Consider the following 20,661-nt stretch of genomic DNA (forward strand, 5'->3'; position numbering starts at 1 on the left):
TTCTAGTGCAATCTTAATGAAAAGTCAATAAAAAGTCTGCATTTAAGAAAAAATGACAACTGTTACAAAAAAATGTCTTATTTTGAAGCATTTTTCGAGAAGAGGCACCAAACCCCACCCACTTAAAATACATGAATTGCTGAAAAAATCATAAATATTGACATCTTTATTTTAAATTTGATTTTCAAAATTATTTTTAATAATTAAATGGCAGATGTTAAATCTGTTTATCAAAATAATAATATAAAAATCACATGTTTTGCAGTGTTTGTAAAAAGTACTCCATGAAAGAAGAGGGGGTCTCATATGTTACTGGTTGCGTTAACTTAAAAAAAAACATCCATCTAGGTAGGACCACCTGAAATTCTGTCGGACCATCAGTTTGCAAAAGCTGCTGGTCCTTCGGACCACCACTGGAAAAAAGTTAGTGTCTAGCCCTGAGTTAAAGTATTTATCTTTTAGTCCAGATTTCATATTTTTCACTTGAGAAAACATATTAAATTTTAAAAACAGATACGTTACAAACAACAGATACGTTATACGACTTTGCTATAAAAGTGTAAAAATGTTTGAATTGTTTGAATAATCATCACCTTAACTTAAAGTTTTAGAAAATAGTTGATTACGGTTTAATTATTGATATCTGGAGTTAATAAGACATCATAAATAATGAATAAAACAGATACGTTACAATTTCTATTTTTTATGTTAGATGTTCAAATTAAAGTTTTTCTATACAAAACATAAACATTTTATGTTATATTACTTTATTTTCAAATAGAATCATATCAAAATATATGAAATATAAAGCAAATGTAACGCCAATTAAGCAATTTAAAAATGCGACAGATACGTTTATACTAAATGGGTAGACTATTTTCACCAAAAAGACTGTATTTTCAGATATATCTAAGAACTAGCAGTTATATTGTTTATATATATGTTTCCCTCATCAATTCTAGTACGTTAATCTACATGATGATATAGATCTTATTTCATAATCCAATATGGCCTGGTGCACAGTAAAGTGCCCAATTGGGTTAGCATCTAAGTCAAAAAATAAAGTTTTTACTTTGCTTTGAAAAATACCTTTTTTCTACACTTCAACATGTTGTGCACAAGGATCAGTACCCAAATAGATAACTTTTTGTGAATTTTTTTCAAAAAAGTGGATTTAAGTTGCCATGTCGGGTTGGGGACGGACATTACACCTTCATTTAAATTAGATTCCTACTGTAAATGTTTTATACAAAACCAGTTCTTTTACGTGTATTTTCTAATAGTTTGAGGTCACAGATCAAGAAAATATAAGCCTTAACTCTTTGCTTTTCCATTTTTTAAAAAAAATAGCTAATTTCTTTGAAATTACGATTATTTTCTGTTAATCGTAAAATTCACTTTAATATAAAATTTGGAAAATGGAACATTTACAGCAGGAAAACACCTTTAAAGCAATTAATTAATACAAACAACAAAGTAGAAACATTAATACTCTTATTTATATTACATTTAAGCAGAAAATATCATAAATAAATAGTGCCGGAAACGGGGGACGGACATTACATAAAATGACTGGTTCAGCTTTTATAACTACTTTGGAACATAAATTACTCTGAAATTCAAATTTCTTAACTAAGGGAACATTTGTGTCATTTCAATAGGTAATATGTCTATAAATATAGTAAATGGTTTTACTAAATGATAAAGGAAATTCATTTCAGACATTCATTGAAATAGCAGTTAAAAAGCGAGCGAGATTGAAGTATTTCATTTTTACTTATTTGCAAAAAGTATTCTACTAGTATTAAGCAATATTTGGCAAAATCAGCTTTACAATAAATTCTTCACTGCATATTATCATATATATGCAAGTACTGTTCTGTTTCAAAGAAAAAAACATACGTACAGTACAAGCATTCCCATAAAACTAATCCATACCTAACAACCTTCCAGTAGAATAAAAGCATATTAAATGTAGATGACCATAACATTACTGTATCAGTTTAGCTTTCTATCAGTGCTGTGTTAATGGTACAAAATGAAATAATGATAACATAATAATGTTCTATGATTGAAAAAATATAACACTTTAACAATTTTTATTTTTTTATTTATTTTTTTTTGTATACTTGTACCAGTCTTTTATTTTTCACGGTTTAATTTAATATATGCTTTTTTTTAAAGGGGGAAGTCCTTGGCAAAAAAGGCAAAATATATCCTTACTAAGGGTTTTAATTTTATACAATACACAGGATTATAACACTTACATCAGAGAGTGTTGTTTTAGGTAAAGATTCCATAATGATCAATTAAGATCCAGTTTAGGGGTTTTATGGTCCCTTGTATATTGGCACCCTGTTGAGAAAGTGTGATTTTGTGATCTTCTATGGCCACCTGTGTTTTATGGCATGTTGTTGCCATCTCAATAGGTCACTAATTAATTATGTTGTTTTAATTAAGGAATGATTATGATGCATCTTATGACCATTTATTGTGTAGATGAAATTATAAGAGAAAATATAAGAGATAAGAAATATACAGTAGGGCACTAGGGGAGGGGGATCAAGTGTTAATGGTAGCATTTCAAAACGTTTTTGTAATTACTAAGGGACAAAAGAGGGGCATAGTTTTCTCGATATGATGTTAAAACCTATAAATTACAACACTATAAATTTCAAGATGACAGAAGACTAAAACTCTACTTACTTTTTTCAACATGTAGTTTTAGTACAAAAATGTAATGTCCGTCCCCCAACACTTTAAATGTGCTTATAGATAATATTTGGCAAAGTTTTACCTTATATATATACTCATTAGTCTTTTTTCATGTTTTTGCACAAGTTCTTTATATGAAAGTAAAATTCATGTATGAAACTGATTCATTTTGCTGAAGATTTCAACAAATTTTGACATTTTTTTTACACACACTGTGTTTTTAAGAAAAAATATCACAAAATAATGTATTTTACTGATTTTAAATGCATTTTTTTAAAAATTTCAGTTCTTATTGGTAAATCAGAAATAAAAGGAATTGAATTTGATAGAAAATAACAATATATATACAACATTCAAAATCAATGATAAGTGGGGACGGACATTACGGGGACGGACATTACAGATAACTTTTACACTTTTGTCAATATCTAAAAAACTGCTTGATGGATTTCAACAACTTTTGGAAATGTTACTCATGTCATCATATGTAATAAAAATGTGCTGCAAATTTCTAGTTTTATAACACTTAATGAAGTTTATGGTAGGGGGACGGACATTACGGATTTTTTGTCACAAACTAACTTTTGATGAGATATTCGGCTATATTTATTTACAGACTTGATGTACAGAAATGATACTTTGACTATTTCAACTTGCATATTTTTCAAACTTTTCAAGGCCATCTCACATGTTCTAGCACCAAAAGATACTACTTTTTTCTTCACTTTTTTAAGTATAGCATTTTCAGATTTCTAGGGCGTTACATCCATACAACTTTGGTTCAAACCATGATTCTCAGAACAAGAATTACAGAAGAACATGATGTTATATATCAAATGAAAGCAAAGATATTTTTCTTTCACAAAATTTAATAGTGAAGATGTAAAAAAGAACAGAATTTCTGTGAGACAGCTTACAAAAATGATGAAATTTTAGATGCTAACCCGTTACATGCAAAAATGGCTAATTTTTGCCTACTTAAACTTGTTGCACTACTTTATTTCTAAATTTTCATGATAAATGTTCACCTCCACATCTACATCTGTATCATACCTTACTTATAAACTTTATTTCATAGTTCTATCATGTATTGTTTGAAAGATGGGGCTATGTACATGATTTTTTGCTGAATTGGGCACTTTACTGTGCACCAGGCCATATGAAGTGCGTTTTATGACAACTGATATTTGTGTAAATTACGTTAGTTTTTCCATACAATTTGATTTTATTTTTTCGATCATAATACATAAATAACTTCATTTCTTATAAAACTATAAAGATTATTTAGTCTGAACAGGTAAATAACGGACACAAATATTGTTATGTTATATTAAAATATTCTTTTGAATGAAAATTCGCACTGTAACGTATCTGTCGCTGATTTACAGCTATCTTTGTAAAATCAATGAAATAACGAAATATTGTCTATAGTTAACTAAAATATTTAATATGTGTACTCCAAAGGCATGAAACAACTAAATAAAATAAAATCTGATTATATTTGGGAACATCAGATGTGGGGACATTTTTGCTGTCCAAGTTGCTCCTCTATCTGTAGAATGGACGAACAACGTTTCAAGAAGTTCAAAATTTGTTTAGAAATTTTTCTTTTTGTCTACTTGTGCAAGCTAGTTTAAAGAAAGGAAGTTGCTATTCAGTATTCGTACGGCTCTCCGTACAAACAGTGAAATAGCCCGCAGGTGGCTATTTGTATGTCAGTTTTGTATTACATTGTTCTGAAGTCATTCCACAGATATATCGTCACATTTGTACAGATGCATTCTGCCAAAAAAAAAAAAATAATAAGGCAGGAGAACCAGAATCGCTTCCCATTCTACTTTTAAACTTCTTGTACAGGGGCGCAGCTGCACGTAACACTCGAAAAGAGGCGTGATGTAGTATATAATTATATAGATATATAGAACACAGCGAACTTATTCATCCGGAAAATGTTCTCTAGCCAAAGTACTGTGCATATAGGCTAGGGAACTGGAATTTTATTTCTATGCATAAAGCTACCGAAATTCACTTCCAAATTGTTTCTTTTGGTAAGAAAGACCCCAGCGTCGGCGTCTGTCCACGTCCCCACCTTGGTTAAAGATTTTTTTACACTTTCTCTTTTTTCTCCTTATCTCTGTAATTACTTGATGGATTTGCTTTAATTCTTCATCATCACCCACATCATATGCAGTACGACCAAAGTGAAAAGTTCAAATGGATACCCATCACCGCGATACCGAACCAGCGTATTCAAAGAAATTTGACCACCCAGCTGGGTGATTTCACCGCAAATCGCGGTGAACAGCGTGCCCGGACACGGTGCTCGCCGAACATGCTGTTTCGCGGCGAATTGCGGTGTTCATGATTGTTTTAAGATGCGCTATTTTTCATTTTATTTTATCCAAAAATTAAAAGAAATAATTTTTTTTATACATATATGTTAACAGTGATTTTTTTGGCCCTTTTGGGAAAAGGTCCAGTACTGGATGAATTCGGAAAAAAAGCGGGGTTTTCACTCAGATTGGGAATTTTGATAGTTAATTAATAACATCATTTAAATTAGAATGCTTCTTCCTTTAATTCCATGTAAATATCATCAAACAAACTGTTTGAATGGTTAAATCATGGTGAATGTCAATGTAACTAAGTTTTCCTTCTGCAATCATCAAAATGCAAACTTAATTTAGTCATCTGGGGAATTTTTGGATGATAATTGGGGGAAAAGATTGCATTTTTCAGTTGGGAAAAGGTCCTTTTAGGGGTACTTTATAAAGAAGGAAAAAAATCGCTGGTTAACACAAGATATCATCGTAATCTTTCAGTTTCAGTGTTCGTCTGCAAGGTAATTTTGGAGACTTTTCGTATTTTGCAGGTAGAGCACTTTACAGGAAGCATATACGATGAAACAGTGCTTAATAAACAGTAAAACCTGTAAATTCAGTACTTTTGTTTAGAGTTTACTTTTGCATTTTTGTTGCAAACTTCTGTTGTTATACTAACAATTACTTTAATATGATTACGTTATTTAACACCCTAACGATTAATCTTCGTTCACAGTTTGGCATGGAATTTTGATAATTATTTAAAAGGTAAGTTACCAGTTAAAATTAATATTTTTTTAATAACTTGTTAATTTGTTACGATTGATTTGCTTTTGTAAATATTAAAAAAAGAATTTTGAAATATAATTTACAATATAGAATATCGGAATCAAAGTTTTCGTTCGGGAAAGAAAACAGTGGTATTCACTTAAAGTAAATGAAGATTTATAGAATATGTCTGTCTTGTCTGTATTTTGTAATTGTTGGTTAGGTTTGTATCTACGCACTTGTTATGAATAAGAAATAAAAAATCAAATGGAAGCATAATATGAGAACGCAACATAGCAAAATAATTTTTTCTTTCTAGTGTAAATCATTCTTGGCTTTATTTGTTTGAAATTTTGTGCTTCCTAATAAATGATATATTCCGTTAAACTTCGTATAGAAAAAAGTGAATTAATAAAAGATAAAGAAGCCCAATTTTCGTTTTCTGCTCCTTCCCTCCTCTGGTGTTGTGCTGTAATTTTCACTCTTGTTGAAAGTTTCTACCCGTAAGTAGATAACAACTACTTTACGCTTCCATTATTTATTATAATCCATATGGAAATGATACATATTTATTAGTGGCTTTAAAACATCCTGTAGTGAACGGTCCCGTACGACGGCCAAAAATCTAGTCAAATGTGATTATTATTCCTTCTCTTAAGAAGGAATATCTTATTTCGGTAAGTCACACTTGACTGAGCTACTGATATTGAAAGCTGTTGTAATTACAAGCTGGCCAATTAAACTCCGTGACCTTAGAAATAACCTCTAACAATAAACTATTCTTTCTCAATTGAGGCGACTCTCTGACTGAACACGTTCCATGGATTACATAATACTTAACCCGAGGATGATTAATTGATTCTTTTATTTCCTCCATTCTTGAAGAACATAACATATGTACATTCAGTCGACCAGATAGACATATATCAGCAAATTTAAATGTAAACAACCAAGTATTATCGTTACCTTCAAATGCATGGTTAATATGTTAAAACAAACCCCATTGCGACCCTCTAATTATGCGCAACAAATTCACACATCGAATCATAATGGATTGACCGGGTCAATGTCTTATTGCCGTATTTACTCTACTGAAAGTGGTAACAGATTTTATTTGTTGTTGGATTAAACAATTAGTGTAAATACTTATCTGACATTTTTTGGCAGTAGAAAACAGACATTGCAACCAAAATTTTACAAGGTGATCATTTTATATTTATATAGATGTGCCCTAGAAGGAACTTTTGCTATGCTTTAACTTGTCACTACTCATGTAGTTCAAGCTGGACTGTCTAGCTGAACGTGCCTCACATATGACTAGCTTTATGACCGTGCGGGGCCGTATTACTAGCCACTACCGTATCTTGCTCCGAAACTTCACTTCTGTTTTTTTCTATTTTTAGCTTGACTATTCTACTCACCCTGGCGTCGGCGTCGGCGTCACACCTTGGTTAGGTTTTTGCATGCAAGTACATACAGCTATCATTTAAAGGCATATAGCTTTGAAACTTATTTATTCTTTTTCTAGGTCAATTACCAACCTCACTGGGTCAAGTTCCATAACTCTGACATGTATTTTGAGCAAATTAAGCCCTCTTTTGGAATTCTGGTTAAGGTTTTACATGCAAGTTACTATCTCCAAAACTAATGCAGATATTGAATTGAAACTTCACGTGTGTCTTCGGGGTTATAAAACTAGTTGATAGCAGCAAGTCCCATAACTCTGACCTTCATTTTGGCCAAATTATGCCCCCTTTTGGACTTAGAAAATTCTGGTTAAAGTTTTGCGTGCAAGTACATACAGCTATTACTAAAAGGCATATAGATTTGAAACTTATTTTTTCTTTTTCTAGGTCAATAACCAACCTCACTGGGTCAAGTCCCATAACTCTGACATGTATTTTGGGTAAATTATGCCCCCTTTTGGACTTAGAAAATTCTAGTTAAGGTTTTACATGCAAGTTACTATCTCCAAAACTAATGCAGATATTGAATTGAAACTTCACGTGTCTTCGGGGTTATAAAACTAGATGATAGCAGCAAGTCCCATAACTCTGACTTTCATTTTGGCCAAATTATGCCCCCTTTTGGACTTAGAAAATTCTGGTTAAGGCTTTACATGCAAGTTACTATCTCCAAAACTAATGCAGATATTGAATTGAAACTTCACGTGTCTTCGGGGTTATAAAACTAGTTGATAGCAGCAAGTCCCATAACTCTGACTTTCATTTTGGCCAAATTATGCCCCCTTTTGGACTTAGAAAATTCTGGTTAAAGTTTTGCGTGCAAGTACATACAGTTATTACTAAAAGGCATATAGATTTGAAACTTATTCTTTCTTTTTCTAGGTCAATAACCAACCTCACTGGGTCAAGTCCCATAACTCTGATATGTATTTTGGGTAAATTATGCCCCCTTTTGGACTTAGAAAATTCTGGTTAAGGTTTTACATGCAAGTTACTATCTCCAAAACTAATGCAGATATTGAATTGAAACTTCGGGGCTATAAAACTAGTTGATAGCAGCAAGTCCCATAACTCTGACCTTCATTTTGGCCAAATTATGCCCCCTTTTGGACTTAGAAAATTCTGGTTAAAGTTTTGTGTGCAAGTACATACAGTTATTACTAAAAGGCATATAGATTTGAAACTTATTCTTTCTTTTTCTAGGTCAATAACCAACCTCACTGGGTCAAGTCCCATAACTCTGATATGTATTTTGGGTAAATTATGCCCCCTTTTGGACTTAGAAAATTCTGGTTAAGGTTTTACATGCAAGTTACTATCTCCAAAACTAATGCAGATATTGAATTGAAACTTCGGGGCTATAAAACTAGTTGATAGCAGCAAGTCCCATAACTCTGACCTTCATTTTGGCCAAATTATGCCCCCTTTTGGACTTAGAAAATTCTGGTTAAAGTTTTGTGTGCAAGTACATACAGTTATTACTAAAAGGCATATAGATTTGAAACTTATTTTTTCTTTTTCTAGGTCAATAACCAACCTCACTGGGTCAAGTCCCATAACTCTGACATATATTTTGGGAAAATTATGTCTCCTTTTGGACTTAGAAAATTCTGGTTAAAGTTTTACATGCAAGTTACTCATAATCTCCAAAACTAATGCAGATATTGAATTGAAACTTCACATGTGTCTTCGGGGTTATAAAACTAGTTGATAGCAGCAAGTCCCATAACTCTGATATGCATTTTGGTCAAATTATGTCCCCTTTTTAACTTAAAACTCTTTTGATATTTAACATTTTGGGTAACATTTTCCTGCTTCTGGGACAATATTTCGAATAGTCGAGCTTGGCTGTCTTACGGACAGCTCTTGTTTATGTACTAGTAGTTTATGTGTACCTGAAATATAAAATAATAATTACTTCATTACTTTTGATTTATCCCTTATTTTATTGTAAACTTCACGATAATAAATCATTGCAAAATGAAAATAAACGAGACTACATGTACAAGTGAAAATAAAATTGATTTAAATATCGAACAACTTTCATGATTTGAAGTTAAATTTAACTGTTTTAAACTGCATTTAATAGAAAGAAGTTTTACTCGGAAACTGTCTAAAATTTAAATACTCTTTATTGATAGGAAGTATCTAGCCGTCCGGTAACCGGACGCCTAGCCTGCGTTCTAGCCGTCTGGTTACCGGACGACTAGCAAATCCTCAGGGGATTTTCTAGACGTCCGGTAATAGATTTCCGAATGAATAAATAATAATTATATATAGTTTTAATGTTATTTACTTAAGATATCGATAGTTATCTGCAAACAAAATTTTGAGTGAATACATATTGAAGATTTACAATAAATCACTGCATTAATCAGCCGATAAAACGGAAGTTTGCCGAAATCAATAATGGCGAGATCGCCGTGACGTCACTCATTAAAATCTGTTCATTTGATGGCTTTTATTTTCGGAATATTTAAGTTTTAACAACTTTTTCACTGGATTTTCAAAATTAAAACAGTCTTGAAATAGATTCTACTTACAATTTTCATATTTAATATTCAAATATTTTTTAATGAATAACTGTTTCAAATGACATTTAATTTCAATAGCGGCAGTGTGATGTTCAAAACTTTTTGTAAAACAGTAGTTAAGCGTTTGTAATTAATCCATTTTATTTCAAAATAATGTCAAAATTAATTAGTGAATTGCCTGTTTTATAAGCTTTCTGTTCTTCTAAACAAATATATTTTGTGTTTTAAGAATTAAAGTTTAGGCTGTTAGAAAAGCATCACTTTTACAAAATAACATGGACGTTGGGCGAACAATGTTTTATCATTTCTAAAAATAGAATATCAACGGATTTGTATACAAACACGATCTTATTTGTTTTATTGACTGAAATATCAGATAAGTATTGATATCTTAAGTAAATAACTTTTAAAACTATATAAAATCATTACTAATTCATTAAGAAATCAATTACCGGACGGCTAGAAAATCCCCTGAGGATTTGCTAGTCATCCGGTAACCGGACGGCTAGAACGCAGGCTAGGCATCCGGTTACTGGATGGCTAGACACTTCTTTATTGATAACGAACGTATACGGCATATCGAACAGGCATCGGCAATTAATCTAATTAGCACTTGTTAACCAACATGAACTTATTAATCATAAGTAACTTACCAAATAATTTTGCAATGTGTGAAAATGGGCAAACATGCTAAACAAAAGAAAGAATTAGTTTAATTGCAACGACGGTGAGTAAAACATTAATTCCAACATGTATTGTTAGTAGTAATTGTTAGCGGACATTTTAACAATTTTACATAAAACTATAAGCCTAAACAAAGGAAACAAAACAGTTTATAATTACACATCTTATAAGCTTAGTGTTTACCTGAAAACAGAAAACAATATTGTTAAAACAAAATATATGAGCAAAAAATATTTTTCTTCAATGAAAAACAGGTTTAACTGAGATGATCTGAACACGGAGAATCACCGCAATTGCACACCGTGACCAAGCGTGTCTGCCGATTGATAGGCAGCAAATAAACGGACTCGGTGTTCGCTTCTATCTGCTAGCGTGTTCAGGACACAGCAAATGGACACAGTCATTTGCTTTTTGTCGCGGAGGTCGCAAGAAAAAATGACTTTTCATTTTGGTTGTACTGTAAGGCACAAGTGCCATAACTCTCACACTAATATTTCATTAATTATCCCCCCCTTTTTGCTTTGAATTTCAGGTTAAAGTTTTGATACACTTTCACTCTATCTCAGTTATTCCTAAATGAATTTGATTCAAACTGAAAGTAGGTGTTCCACATCATCTCCCACATCATATGACACAAAGCCCATAACTCTGGTACCAATATTTAATGAATTATCCCCCCTTTTACTTAGAATTTCAGGTTAAAGTTTTGATTCTCTTTCACTAGAGCAGGGTCGGGCATTTCCGACTGGCGTGTCTGAGCCGAACATTCTTACATGACATCATAGCTTTTGTTAGCGACATTGCACAAAGTTCTACACGCGCCAAAACATTTAAAATTTGAAGCCTCACTCGGTTTCGCCATATTGATTTAACACACACATTAAAGTGACGACTTAAACTTCGACCCAGTAAGTATACCAGACACTGTTCATAAAATTATGTAAAATGGTAAGGTTGCGAACATCACGAGTTAAGGTTTTGTGTCTAAAGCATTTCTGCATGTGGCTTTCGTAAGGAGATATACACATTTGTATACATTTTACTATGTTTTCATGGCTGTTGGAGATCAATGGGCCACTTTAAATGACGTAATTTGTGTGTTCGGAAATACACTAATAAATTTTCACAGATCGTCTTTTTCCAAACACACAGTGTATTTAATTTAGTACTAGACCATTATGTTACTGGATTTATTTTTACAGTATTGTAAAGTATATAGATCTACATATGTCATGTTGCCTAGTAAGTTACCTATATTCATCAAAGTTTCACCCATTTATTTCGGGAAAGAAATAATATTTTATCAAAATTTATACCCCATAATGCACCAGATGCCACCATTTCAAATTTTCCGGGGGAGAGCCCTATGACACCCAAGGGGTATCCCCTCCCTTACCTCAAAATTAAACAAAAGGCATCAGAAGCCACCTTTTCATACCTGCATTAAAATATCTAGGGAAGAGAGCCCCCCTGACACCCCAATGGTGAGAAGGTTACTCTCTCCAGTATCTCATAATTTAGACCAGAAAATGCACAAGAGGCCGTCATTCCATACCTGTATTTAAAAAAACCCAAAAACTCCTGATCAACTCTGACCCCCTAAAATGCGGAGAATACCCCTCCAGTACCTTCAAATTAAGACCCAAACATGCATTAGAGATAACCATTTCATACCTGACCCCCTAAAATGAGGTTACTCCTTCCAGAACCTCATAATTTACACCAGAAAATGCACCAGAGGCCACCATTTCATACCTGTATTTCAAAACTTAGCAGGGGAGAGCCCTCTGAACCCCTAAACTGATAGGAATACGTCATCCAGTAGCTCAAACTTAAGACCAAAAAATGCACCAGAGACCACCATTTCATACCTGTATATAATATATTTCCTCGGGAAGACCCCCTCCCCCAATAGGGGCTGAGGTACCCACCTCCCGTACTTATCCCATCTAGGCACTATGCACCTCCCCGATTACGCCTTCATTCTATACTTCTGCCCCTCCCCACCCCCCCACCCAGGCCAATCAAATATTTCAGGATCTGGCCTGGGTAAAGGTATATTAAGATCTGTTAAGATGACAAACATGCTCTATGTAGGCCTACAGTTACAAATGTGAAAAACGTAACTTGTGACCAATTAATGTAAATATTGCACACTTGCTTGTTTTATAGCATTTGCTCGCTGCACGCACCTGGACTCAAATAATTAAATTAAACTGATATAGAGTAAAATAACGTTTCTAAGGAACTAACAGAACAGGCCCTAAGAAGCCTGGTACGACAGAAAGACGCTGCTTTGTTTCCGTTTAGGTGTCTTAAATGTTGAATGAAATCGTTCTCATGTAGTTCTAATTAAGTCTAAAAATGATCAAATGAAACGGCAAAATGAAATAGCTAATTTTTGACAATGTTTTGAAAATAAAATATTTTGTAATTATTCGCAAAGAAGTATAAAATACAATTATTTTTATAGCTCTGTGTTAATTGTTTTATGTTTAATTTTCACCTTTTTTTACACTCATGTTCGGAAATAGAACTTTAGTCTGTTCGGCTGACACTCCATGTTCGGAAATAGACGCACGCGGTCACCTTCTTTAAGTACATGTTTTCATAGATACATAATAGCTACAATACAAGCAAGAAGTATATTTCCATACTATAGATAAAGGTGAACTATAAATAACTTCTTTGTTCGGCAATACCCTGTTCCTTTAATCCATATGGAGAATCACGTTTAAGTGTTCGGAAATGCCTGACCCCGCTCTATATCTCAGTTATTACTAAATGGATTTGATTCAAACTTAAAATAGTTGTTCAGCATCATCACTCACATCATATGAGTCATGACACAAGCAAGGTCATAACTCTTGCACCAATATTTCATGAATTATCACCCCCCCCCCCCCCCCCCCCATGAGTGGTGGGGGCATATAGATTTGCTCTTTTCCGTGCATCTGTGCGTCTGGCCCCTGAAATATTCAAAAATGCACATTTTCACCTTGTGACACGCCTAGCTCAAAAAGTATTTGATACAGATTCATAAAACCTTGCATGAGGCATGAGTCCTTATCATGATATGAACTTGCGCACCTCCTATCTTTCGTCTGGCTCCACCCCCTATTTTTAGCTCACCTGTCACATAGTGACAAGGCGAGATTTTGTGATCGTCCGTCGTCTGTGCGTGCATCCGTCTGTCCGTTGACAATTTCTTGTCTGCACGATAGTGGTTTCATTTATGATTTTATTTTAACCAAACTTGCACACAACTTGTATCACCATAAAATCTCGGTTCCTTTCTTGAACTGGCCAGATCCCAGTATGGGTTCCATAGTTATGGCCCCTGAAAGGGCCCGAATAAGCTATTTTGATCTTGTCTGCACAATAGCAGCTTCTTTTATGATTTTATTATCCCCTGACGAAAGTCGGAGGGATATAGTTTTGGCGTCCGTCCTTCTGTCCATCTTTCCTTCCGTCCATCCGTCCGGAGCCATATCTAGGAAATGGTTGGGAATATTTATATAAAACTTCATATACATGTTCACCACTATGAGTTTTTGCAGCCCGTCAAGTTTCAGTCGGATTGCCCTAGTAACACCAGAGTTATGGCCCTTAGAAGTTTCTAGTGTTAACTGTATAGGGTACTATAAATATGGCAATTTCTGCATCATAACTTTTGATATATTTGACCTAGAACTATGAAACTTAAACAGAATTTAGATCACCATAATGTGGTTCGGTACACACAATTTCGTTCAGATTTATTTTGTAAATTAAGAGTTATTGCCCTTTAATTGTATAAAAATCCACATATTTATACATAACAAACTTACCATTTGGTAGAATTTCATTGAATTTCTTTCATTCTTTTCCATAAACATTTATTGTAAACATGTGAACTTGTGTACCCACACCTGGACCTGGTCATCCCCTTACCTTGATCACATCCCTCCCCCTCCCGACCCCCGCACCCACCAAAAAAAAAAAAAATTCAAACCTTCCATGAATATTTATCAACATGCAAGTTGTACCATTCCCCCACCTCGCTCCTCGACCCAGTCATGCCCACCACTGATCATGCATCCTCTGCCCCCCCCCCCACACCCTCACCCCCTAAAAAAATAAATATATATACATATATATATATATTTCCATTCCTTTTTTTTAGCTCACCTGTCACATAGTGACAAGGTGAGCTTTTGTGATCACCCGTCGTCCTTCGTCCGTCCGTGCGTCAACAATTTCTTGTCTGCACGATAGTGGTTTCATTTATGATTTTATTTTGACCAAACTTCCACACAACTTGTATCACCATAAGATCTCGGTTCCTTTCTTGAACTGGCCAGATCCCATAATGGGTTCCAGAGTTATGGCCCCTGAAAGGGCCAAAATTAGCTATTTTGACCTTGTCTGCACAATAGCAACTTCATTTATGATTTGATTTTAACCAAACTTGCACACAACTTGTATCACCACAAGATCTTGGTTCCTTTCTTAAACTGGTCAGATTCCATCATGGGTTCCAGAGTTTTGGCCCCTTAAAGTTCCAAAATTGGCTATTTCGGCTTTTGCAGCCATATAGACTTCATTTATGGTTTTATTCGATACAAACTTCCAAAATATCTTCAACAACAAATAATCTTGGATTCCATGACAAATCAGATCCAATCATAGGTTCCAGAGTTATTTTATATCTGATTACCTCCCCTGATTGTAGTCAGAATGGATTTATATCAGTAAGTACTTATAGGACTTATTTGAAATTTCATTATTATCTTTAGTTGGACTGAGTCAGTCAGGGCAGATAACTATGGACTGATTTTATGTCAAATTACCTCCCTTTATTTCAAATTAAAATGGGTATATCTCCGTAACTAATGAAGATACTGATCTGAAATTTCATTTATGTCAACAGATTTATTTGGCAGATCCTTCTTTTGTTCACTTACAATAATTTTCTTTTTAATTACTTCCCTTTTATGTTAATATAAATAGCTTATTTTTAGTAACTATTTTATTATTGGCCATAGGGAAAAACCGAGACCACTTTTCTGTGGTACAACATGGATGGTACCTCCAATTTTTAGGTGTATTTTGACATATCTGTACCTTGTAAGAATTTTTTTTTTCTTTTTGGTTAAATTTCTTTCCTTTGTTGTTCCTGTCCTTTGGACTTAGATATTTTTTCTGAGGACCTTCTTGTCCTCAAGTGCAATGATAACAGGTGAGCGATATAGGGCCATCATGGCCCTTTTGTCTGACTCTGCCCACTATTTTCAGATATGGCCCCTGAAATAGTCAAAAATGCACATTTTCACCTTGTGACACACCTAGCTCAAAAAGTATATGATATAAATGGATGAAAACTTACATGAGTCTGTATCATAATATGAACTTGCACACCTCTTATTTATTTGCTGGCTCCTCCCCCTATTTTTAAAGTAATAGCCCCTGAAATAGTAAAACAATGCACATTTTCACCTAATTATGTGTCTAACTCAAAGTATTTAATGTAAATTAATGAAACCTTGCTTGAGTCTTTATCATAATGTGACCTTGCACACTTGGCATTCTTCTTGAAAATCTTAGCATTTATTACAGAGTTATGGCCCTTGAAATAGCCAAAATAGTGGATTTTTTGTTTGTGATGCTCTTAGCTCAAAAAGTATATGGTATAGAATAATGAATCCTTTTCATATTTTTTTTTTGAAACTATACCCCATTAAGACTGCAAACATTTGTATTATTTCCCCTTATTTGTGACAAATGTACCAGTTAGGGACACACCCTGTGTCCTACAGACACATTCTAGTTACTTAGAATTTCAGGTTAAAGTTTTGATACACTTTCACTCTATCTCAGTTATTACTAAATGGATTTGATTAAAACTTAGTTGTTCCACCTTATCACCCACATCATACAGTTTAGACATAATGTTATCATTTGATAGTGAAAATGCAGCCTATAGGTTCTGCATGAATGTTTTTAGATATTATTGAGTCTTATGATGGTTGAACTGTAGATGTAAAATTGGAAGTCTATGTCTCAACAGTGAACAATACTATATATATATGCTAAGTACTTGACATAATTATGTATGTTTCTCATGCAAGTGTTCATTTAAATATTAATTATCACTTAGATATTTGATCTTTTTGTCACACAAAAAAAAACAGAATTTTTTTTTGAATTTTGAGTCATTTTTGCAGTATTTCCCACTTTTTGCAATTTTACTTCCAGTACAGGAATTCCCACCCCTGAGAAATAAGGGCAGTAACACATTAAAAAAATCTTGCAGAGATTTAGATATGAGTAAATACAAACACACAATACTTTCTGAACACAAAGTTGTTATTTATTACTATATTTTTATGTTTACTTAAAAATTCTATGCTTCCTATCATTAAATAATACACATCATTGTGAACTTAAACATTTATTTAAATATCTAACTTTCAAAATATTTAATTTTTTTATCTTTCTTATCCAACTGAATTTAGTCAATATTTAGAAGTTTCATATGGCATATTTAATTTTTTGATGGAGTATAACAGGTTAGGGCCAGTATTTGCTTGACAGACTGATTTTTAGTTTTTAAGGTTTAAATACATTGATACAAATAGACTTTCTTTAATGAACCAAAAACAGCAATGGCAACAAGTTAAATTGACCTTGTACCGTTAATATTTAAATAGTAGTAGGTGCAGTTTGGTATGTGTTGATATGCAACACAACAGAATATTTTATATGTGTACAGGGATCATCCTAGGTCAAAATTTTAGGGAGAAGTGACTTCTCCCTCCGCAGAATTTAGGGAGAAGTTGAGGAATTTAAGGAGAAGAATCGGCATAGCATTCAGTTTCCTGCCTATATATATCCACTTTCTATGGGTCTAGCTGTAACTTATAAACAGTAATTATTTAAGGAAATTGATTTTTGTATTATCATTTTCATGAATTTCTAAATAAAGTATAAACTTAGCTAGGAAAAAGTCGCCTTTAAATTTTTATCCGAAATTTACATGTCCTAAACTCGTAATTTAACAGGTGCACGATCAAAACGCCATGAAATTTTTCATTCATATTTCGATTCTCGTGCTTTTATAATGCCTGATTTTTGCATCAACTTGTTCAGATTTATACATTTAATTCATTTATTTATTTATTTTTTCAAAAATAACACCAAACTCTAGGTAATGGCGATCTTTTTACAATATTTTGTACGGCAGTTCTGACGTCCGCAAAATCATTTTTTATCTGCAGTACCCGAGCAATTCATTTACAGAAATTGACCGTAATCAGGGTAATTGAAATAAATTTTGAAGTAATCTTTAATAAAATGAAAGAATAATATACAATTGTAGCATAAGATCATGCTCTCGTTAAGTTTATCGGCTTTTTACACGCCGATTGAAAATTTTCAAAATGGCGGCGGCTTACAATATTATTGATTGACACTGTGGGATATTAACGCTACGATTGGCTGAAGTTTGACAGGCGAGTAGGCGGGGTTGACTATGGATTTATCGATAATTTAATCTAGAATATGCATAAAGTTTTACAACTTTAAGTAAACAGATAATCACTCGCTGAAAAACTCGGCGATTCGGATTTCGCCCGGAGGCGATAATTAGGCGAAGTAGCCGACTTTAAAGCGACGATATCGCTCAAATCGCCTTGTAGGATGATCCCTGTGTGTAGTTTACTGGACATTATCTAATGGATCGGTTGCCTCAAAGTGTAATACATTCATTCTCCAAAAGCTGCTGTCATTGAAGCTCAGTGTTGTAGTAGAAATCTGCTACTTCAGAGATTTGTAATTTTGTATTTCTTAAAGACACTGGAATAAGACAGTGTTTTATTTTTTGCAGAATCATGGCTCTTAGCTTGTCAAATGCTACTGCTCGGGAATGGTTTGCAAAGACGAGGGATGGAATTCGTCCATGGGGAGAGTTCATAAACACTGGAAGATTTCAGACCCCAAAATCTGTCGCTCCTATGCCTAAAAGAATTATTAAAAATATTGAACATTTTCAGAGCAACTACTTGTTTGTGTTCATTGGTCTTGTTGTGTTCTGCATGTAAGTATTTTTAGATAGTGTTACTAGCTTTAAACTGAAGGCTTGTAATGACAGTGTTCAAAATGTGCTGCACAAATGAGATATGCAAATTTACTTTCAGGTTTGTCCAAAGCAGCAGTATAACAATACAACCTATGTTTACAAACCTCTCTCTCTCAGACATATATTTTCCTTCCTAAATTAATATCTCCATAAAGACAGATGTATTTTCCTTTCCGTAAGGTAAAAGTGTTTAATAAAATATTATATAAATAAACCTCTCTGTAAACACTAATTATATTATATTATATATATTGATATATAATATAATATATATTATATATTTCCTTTCCATAAGATAAAGACATTTAATAAGTTAACCTCTTTATAAAGATAGTTGTTTAAGATAAAGATGTGACTGTGTAAGTTAACCTCTTTATAAAGACAGTTGTTTAAGATAAAGATGTGACTGTGTAAGTTAACCTCTTTATAAAGACAGTTGTTTAAGATAAAGATGTGACTGTGTAAGTTAACCTCTTTATAAAGACAGTTGTTTAAGATAAAGATGTGTGTAAGTTAACCTCTTTATAAAGACAGTTGTTTAAGATAAAGATGTGACTGTGTAAGTTAACCTCTTTATAAAGATAGTTGTTTAAGATAAAGATGTGACTGTGTAAGTTAACCTCTTTATAAAGATAGTTGTTTAAGATAAAGATGTGACTGTGTAAGTTAACCTCTTTATAAAGACAGTTGTTTAAGATAAAGATGTGTGTAAGTTAATTTCTTTATAAAGACAGTTGCGATAAAGATGTTTAATGAGTTAACCTTTTTAGCTCGACTTTTCGAAGGAAATGTAGAGCTATTGCACTTGCCCCAGCGTCGGCGTTGCCGTTGGTTAAAAGTTTTTGATAAAGTCAAATTTCTCTGTTACTATCAAAGCTATTGACTTTAAACTTAAAATAGTTATTAACTTAGTAATAATCTAACTCTACACCAGGAGAAACAATCCCCATAACTCTGGTTTGATTTTTGATAGAGTTATGCCCCTTTTTGACTTAGAATTTTTGGTTAAAGATTTTTGTAAAGTCAAATATCTCTGTTACTATCAAAGCTTTTGACTTGAAACTTAAAATAGTTATTTACTATCAATGTCTACACCAGGAGAAACAATCCCCATAATTCTGGTTTGAATTATGACATAGTTACTTAGAATTTTTGGTTAAAGTTTTTGATTAAGTCAAGTATCTCTGTTACTATCAAAGCCATTGACTTGAAACTTAAAATAGTTATTTACTATCAAAGTCTGCACCAGGAGAAACAGTCCTCATAACTCTGTTTGAATTTATTACAGAGTTATGCCCATTTGTAACTTAGAAATTTTTGGTTAAAGTTTTATAAAGTTTTTACTGGCAAAGCCCTAATTCAGAGTAAAGCACCAAGAAAAGTCGAGCGCGCTGTCTTACGGACAGCTCTTGTTATAAAGACAGTTGCTTAAGGTAAAGATATTTAACAAGTTAACCTTTTTATAAAGCCAGTTGCTTAAGATAAAGATGTTTAATAAGTTAAAGGTATGTCTAAGTTAACCTCTTTATAAAGACAGTTGCTTCAGGTAAACATGTTTAATAAGTTAACCTCTTAATAAAGGCTTTTGTTTAGGATAAAGATGTGTGTAAGTTAACCTCTTAATAAAGACAATTGTATTAGACCCGTAACAGAGTATCTCCTTTTTGAAGAGTATTCAGTTCCTACCATAAAGCTACTTTGACTGCAATTTTCAGGGGGGCGTAGGTTCAAGCCCCACTGAGACCAAACATTTTTTTCCTTATTTTCCTTTTTTTAGCTCACATGAGCCAAAAGCTCAGGGTGAGCTATTGTGATCACTCACCGTCCGGCATCCGTCCATAAACATTTACTTTAAACGACATCTCCTCATAAACTGCTAGGCCAATTTCATCCAAACTTCACAGGAATGTTCCTTGGGTGAAGCTCTACAAATTTTTTTCAAAGAATTGAATTCCATGGAGAACTCTGGTTGCCATGGCAACCGAAAGGAAAAACTTTAAAAATCTTCTTCTCAAAAACCAGAAGCCTAGAGCTTAGATATTTGGTGTGAAGCA

The 20,661-nt window shown here is 33.3% G+C and overlaps 1 protein-coding gene across 2 annotated transcripts in view; it reads left to right on the forward strand.

Moving 5' to 3' along the window:
• The window catches only part of LOC128559843 (prenylated Rab acceptor protein 1-like), a 69,974-nt gene that overhangs the window by 2,121 nt on the left and 47,192 nt on the right, over positions 1-20,661 (forward strand). For both annotated transcript variants that reach the window (XM_053552564.1, XM_053552565.1), the window contains exon 2: positions 18,356-18,565. In XM_053552564.1, coding sequence (XP_053408539.1) covers positions 18,356-18,565 — 210 coding nt within the window. The remainder of the gene's footprint in view (positions 1-18,355; positions 18,566-20,661) is intronic.

The sequence above is a fragment of the Mercenaria mercenaria genome, chromosome 10 (genome assembly GCF_021730395.1).
Source record: "Mercenaria mercenaria strain notata chromosome 10, MADL_Memer_1, whole genome shotgun sequence".
Taxonomy (NCBI): domain Eukaryota; kingdom Metazoa; phylum Mollusca; class Bivalvia; order Venerida; family Veneridae; genus Mercenaria; species Mercenaria mercenaria.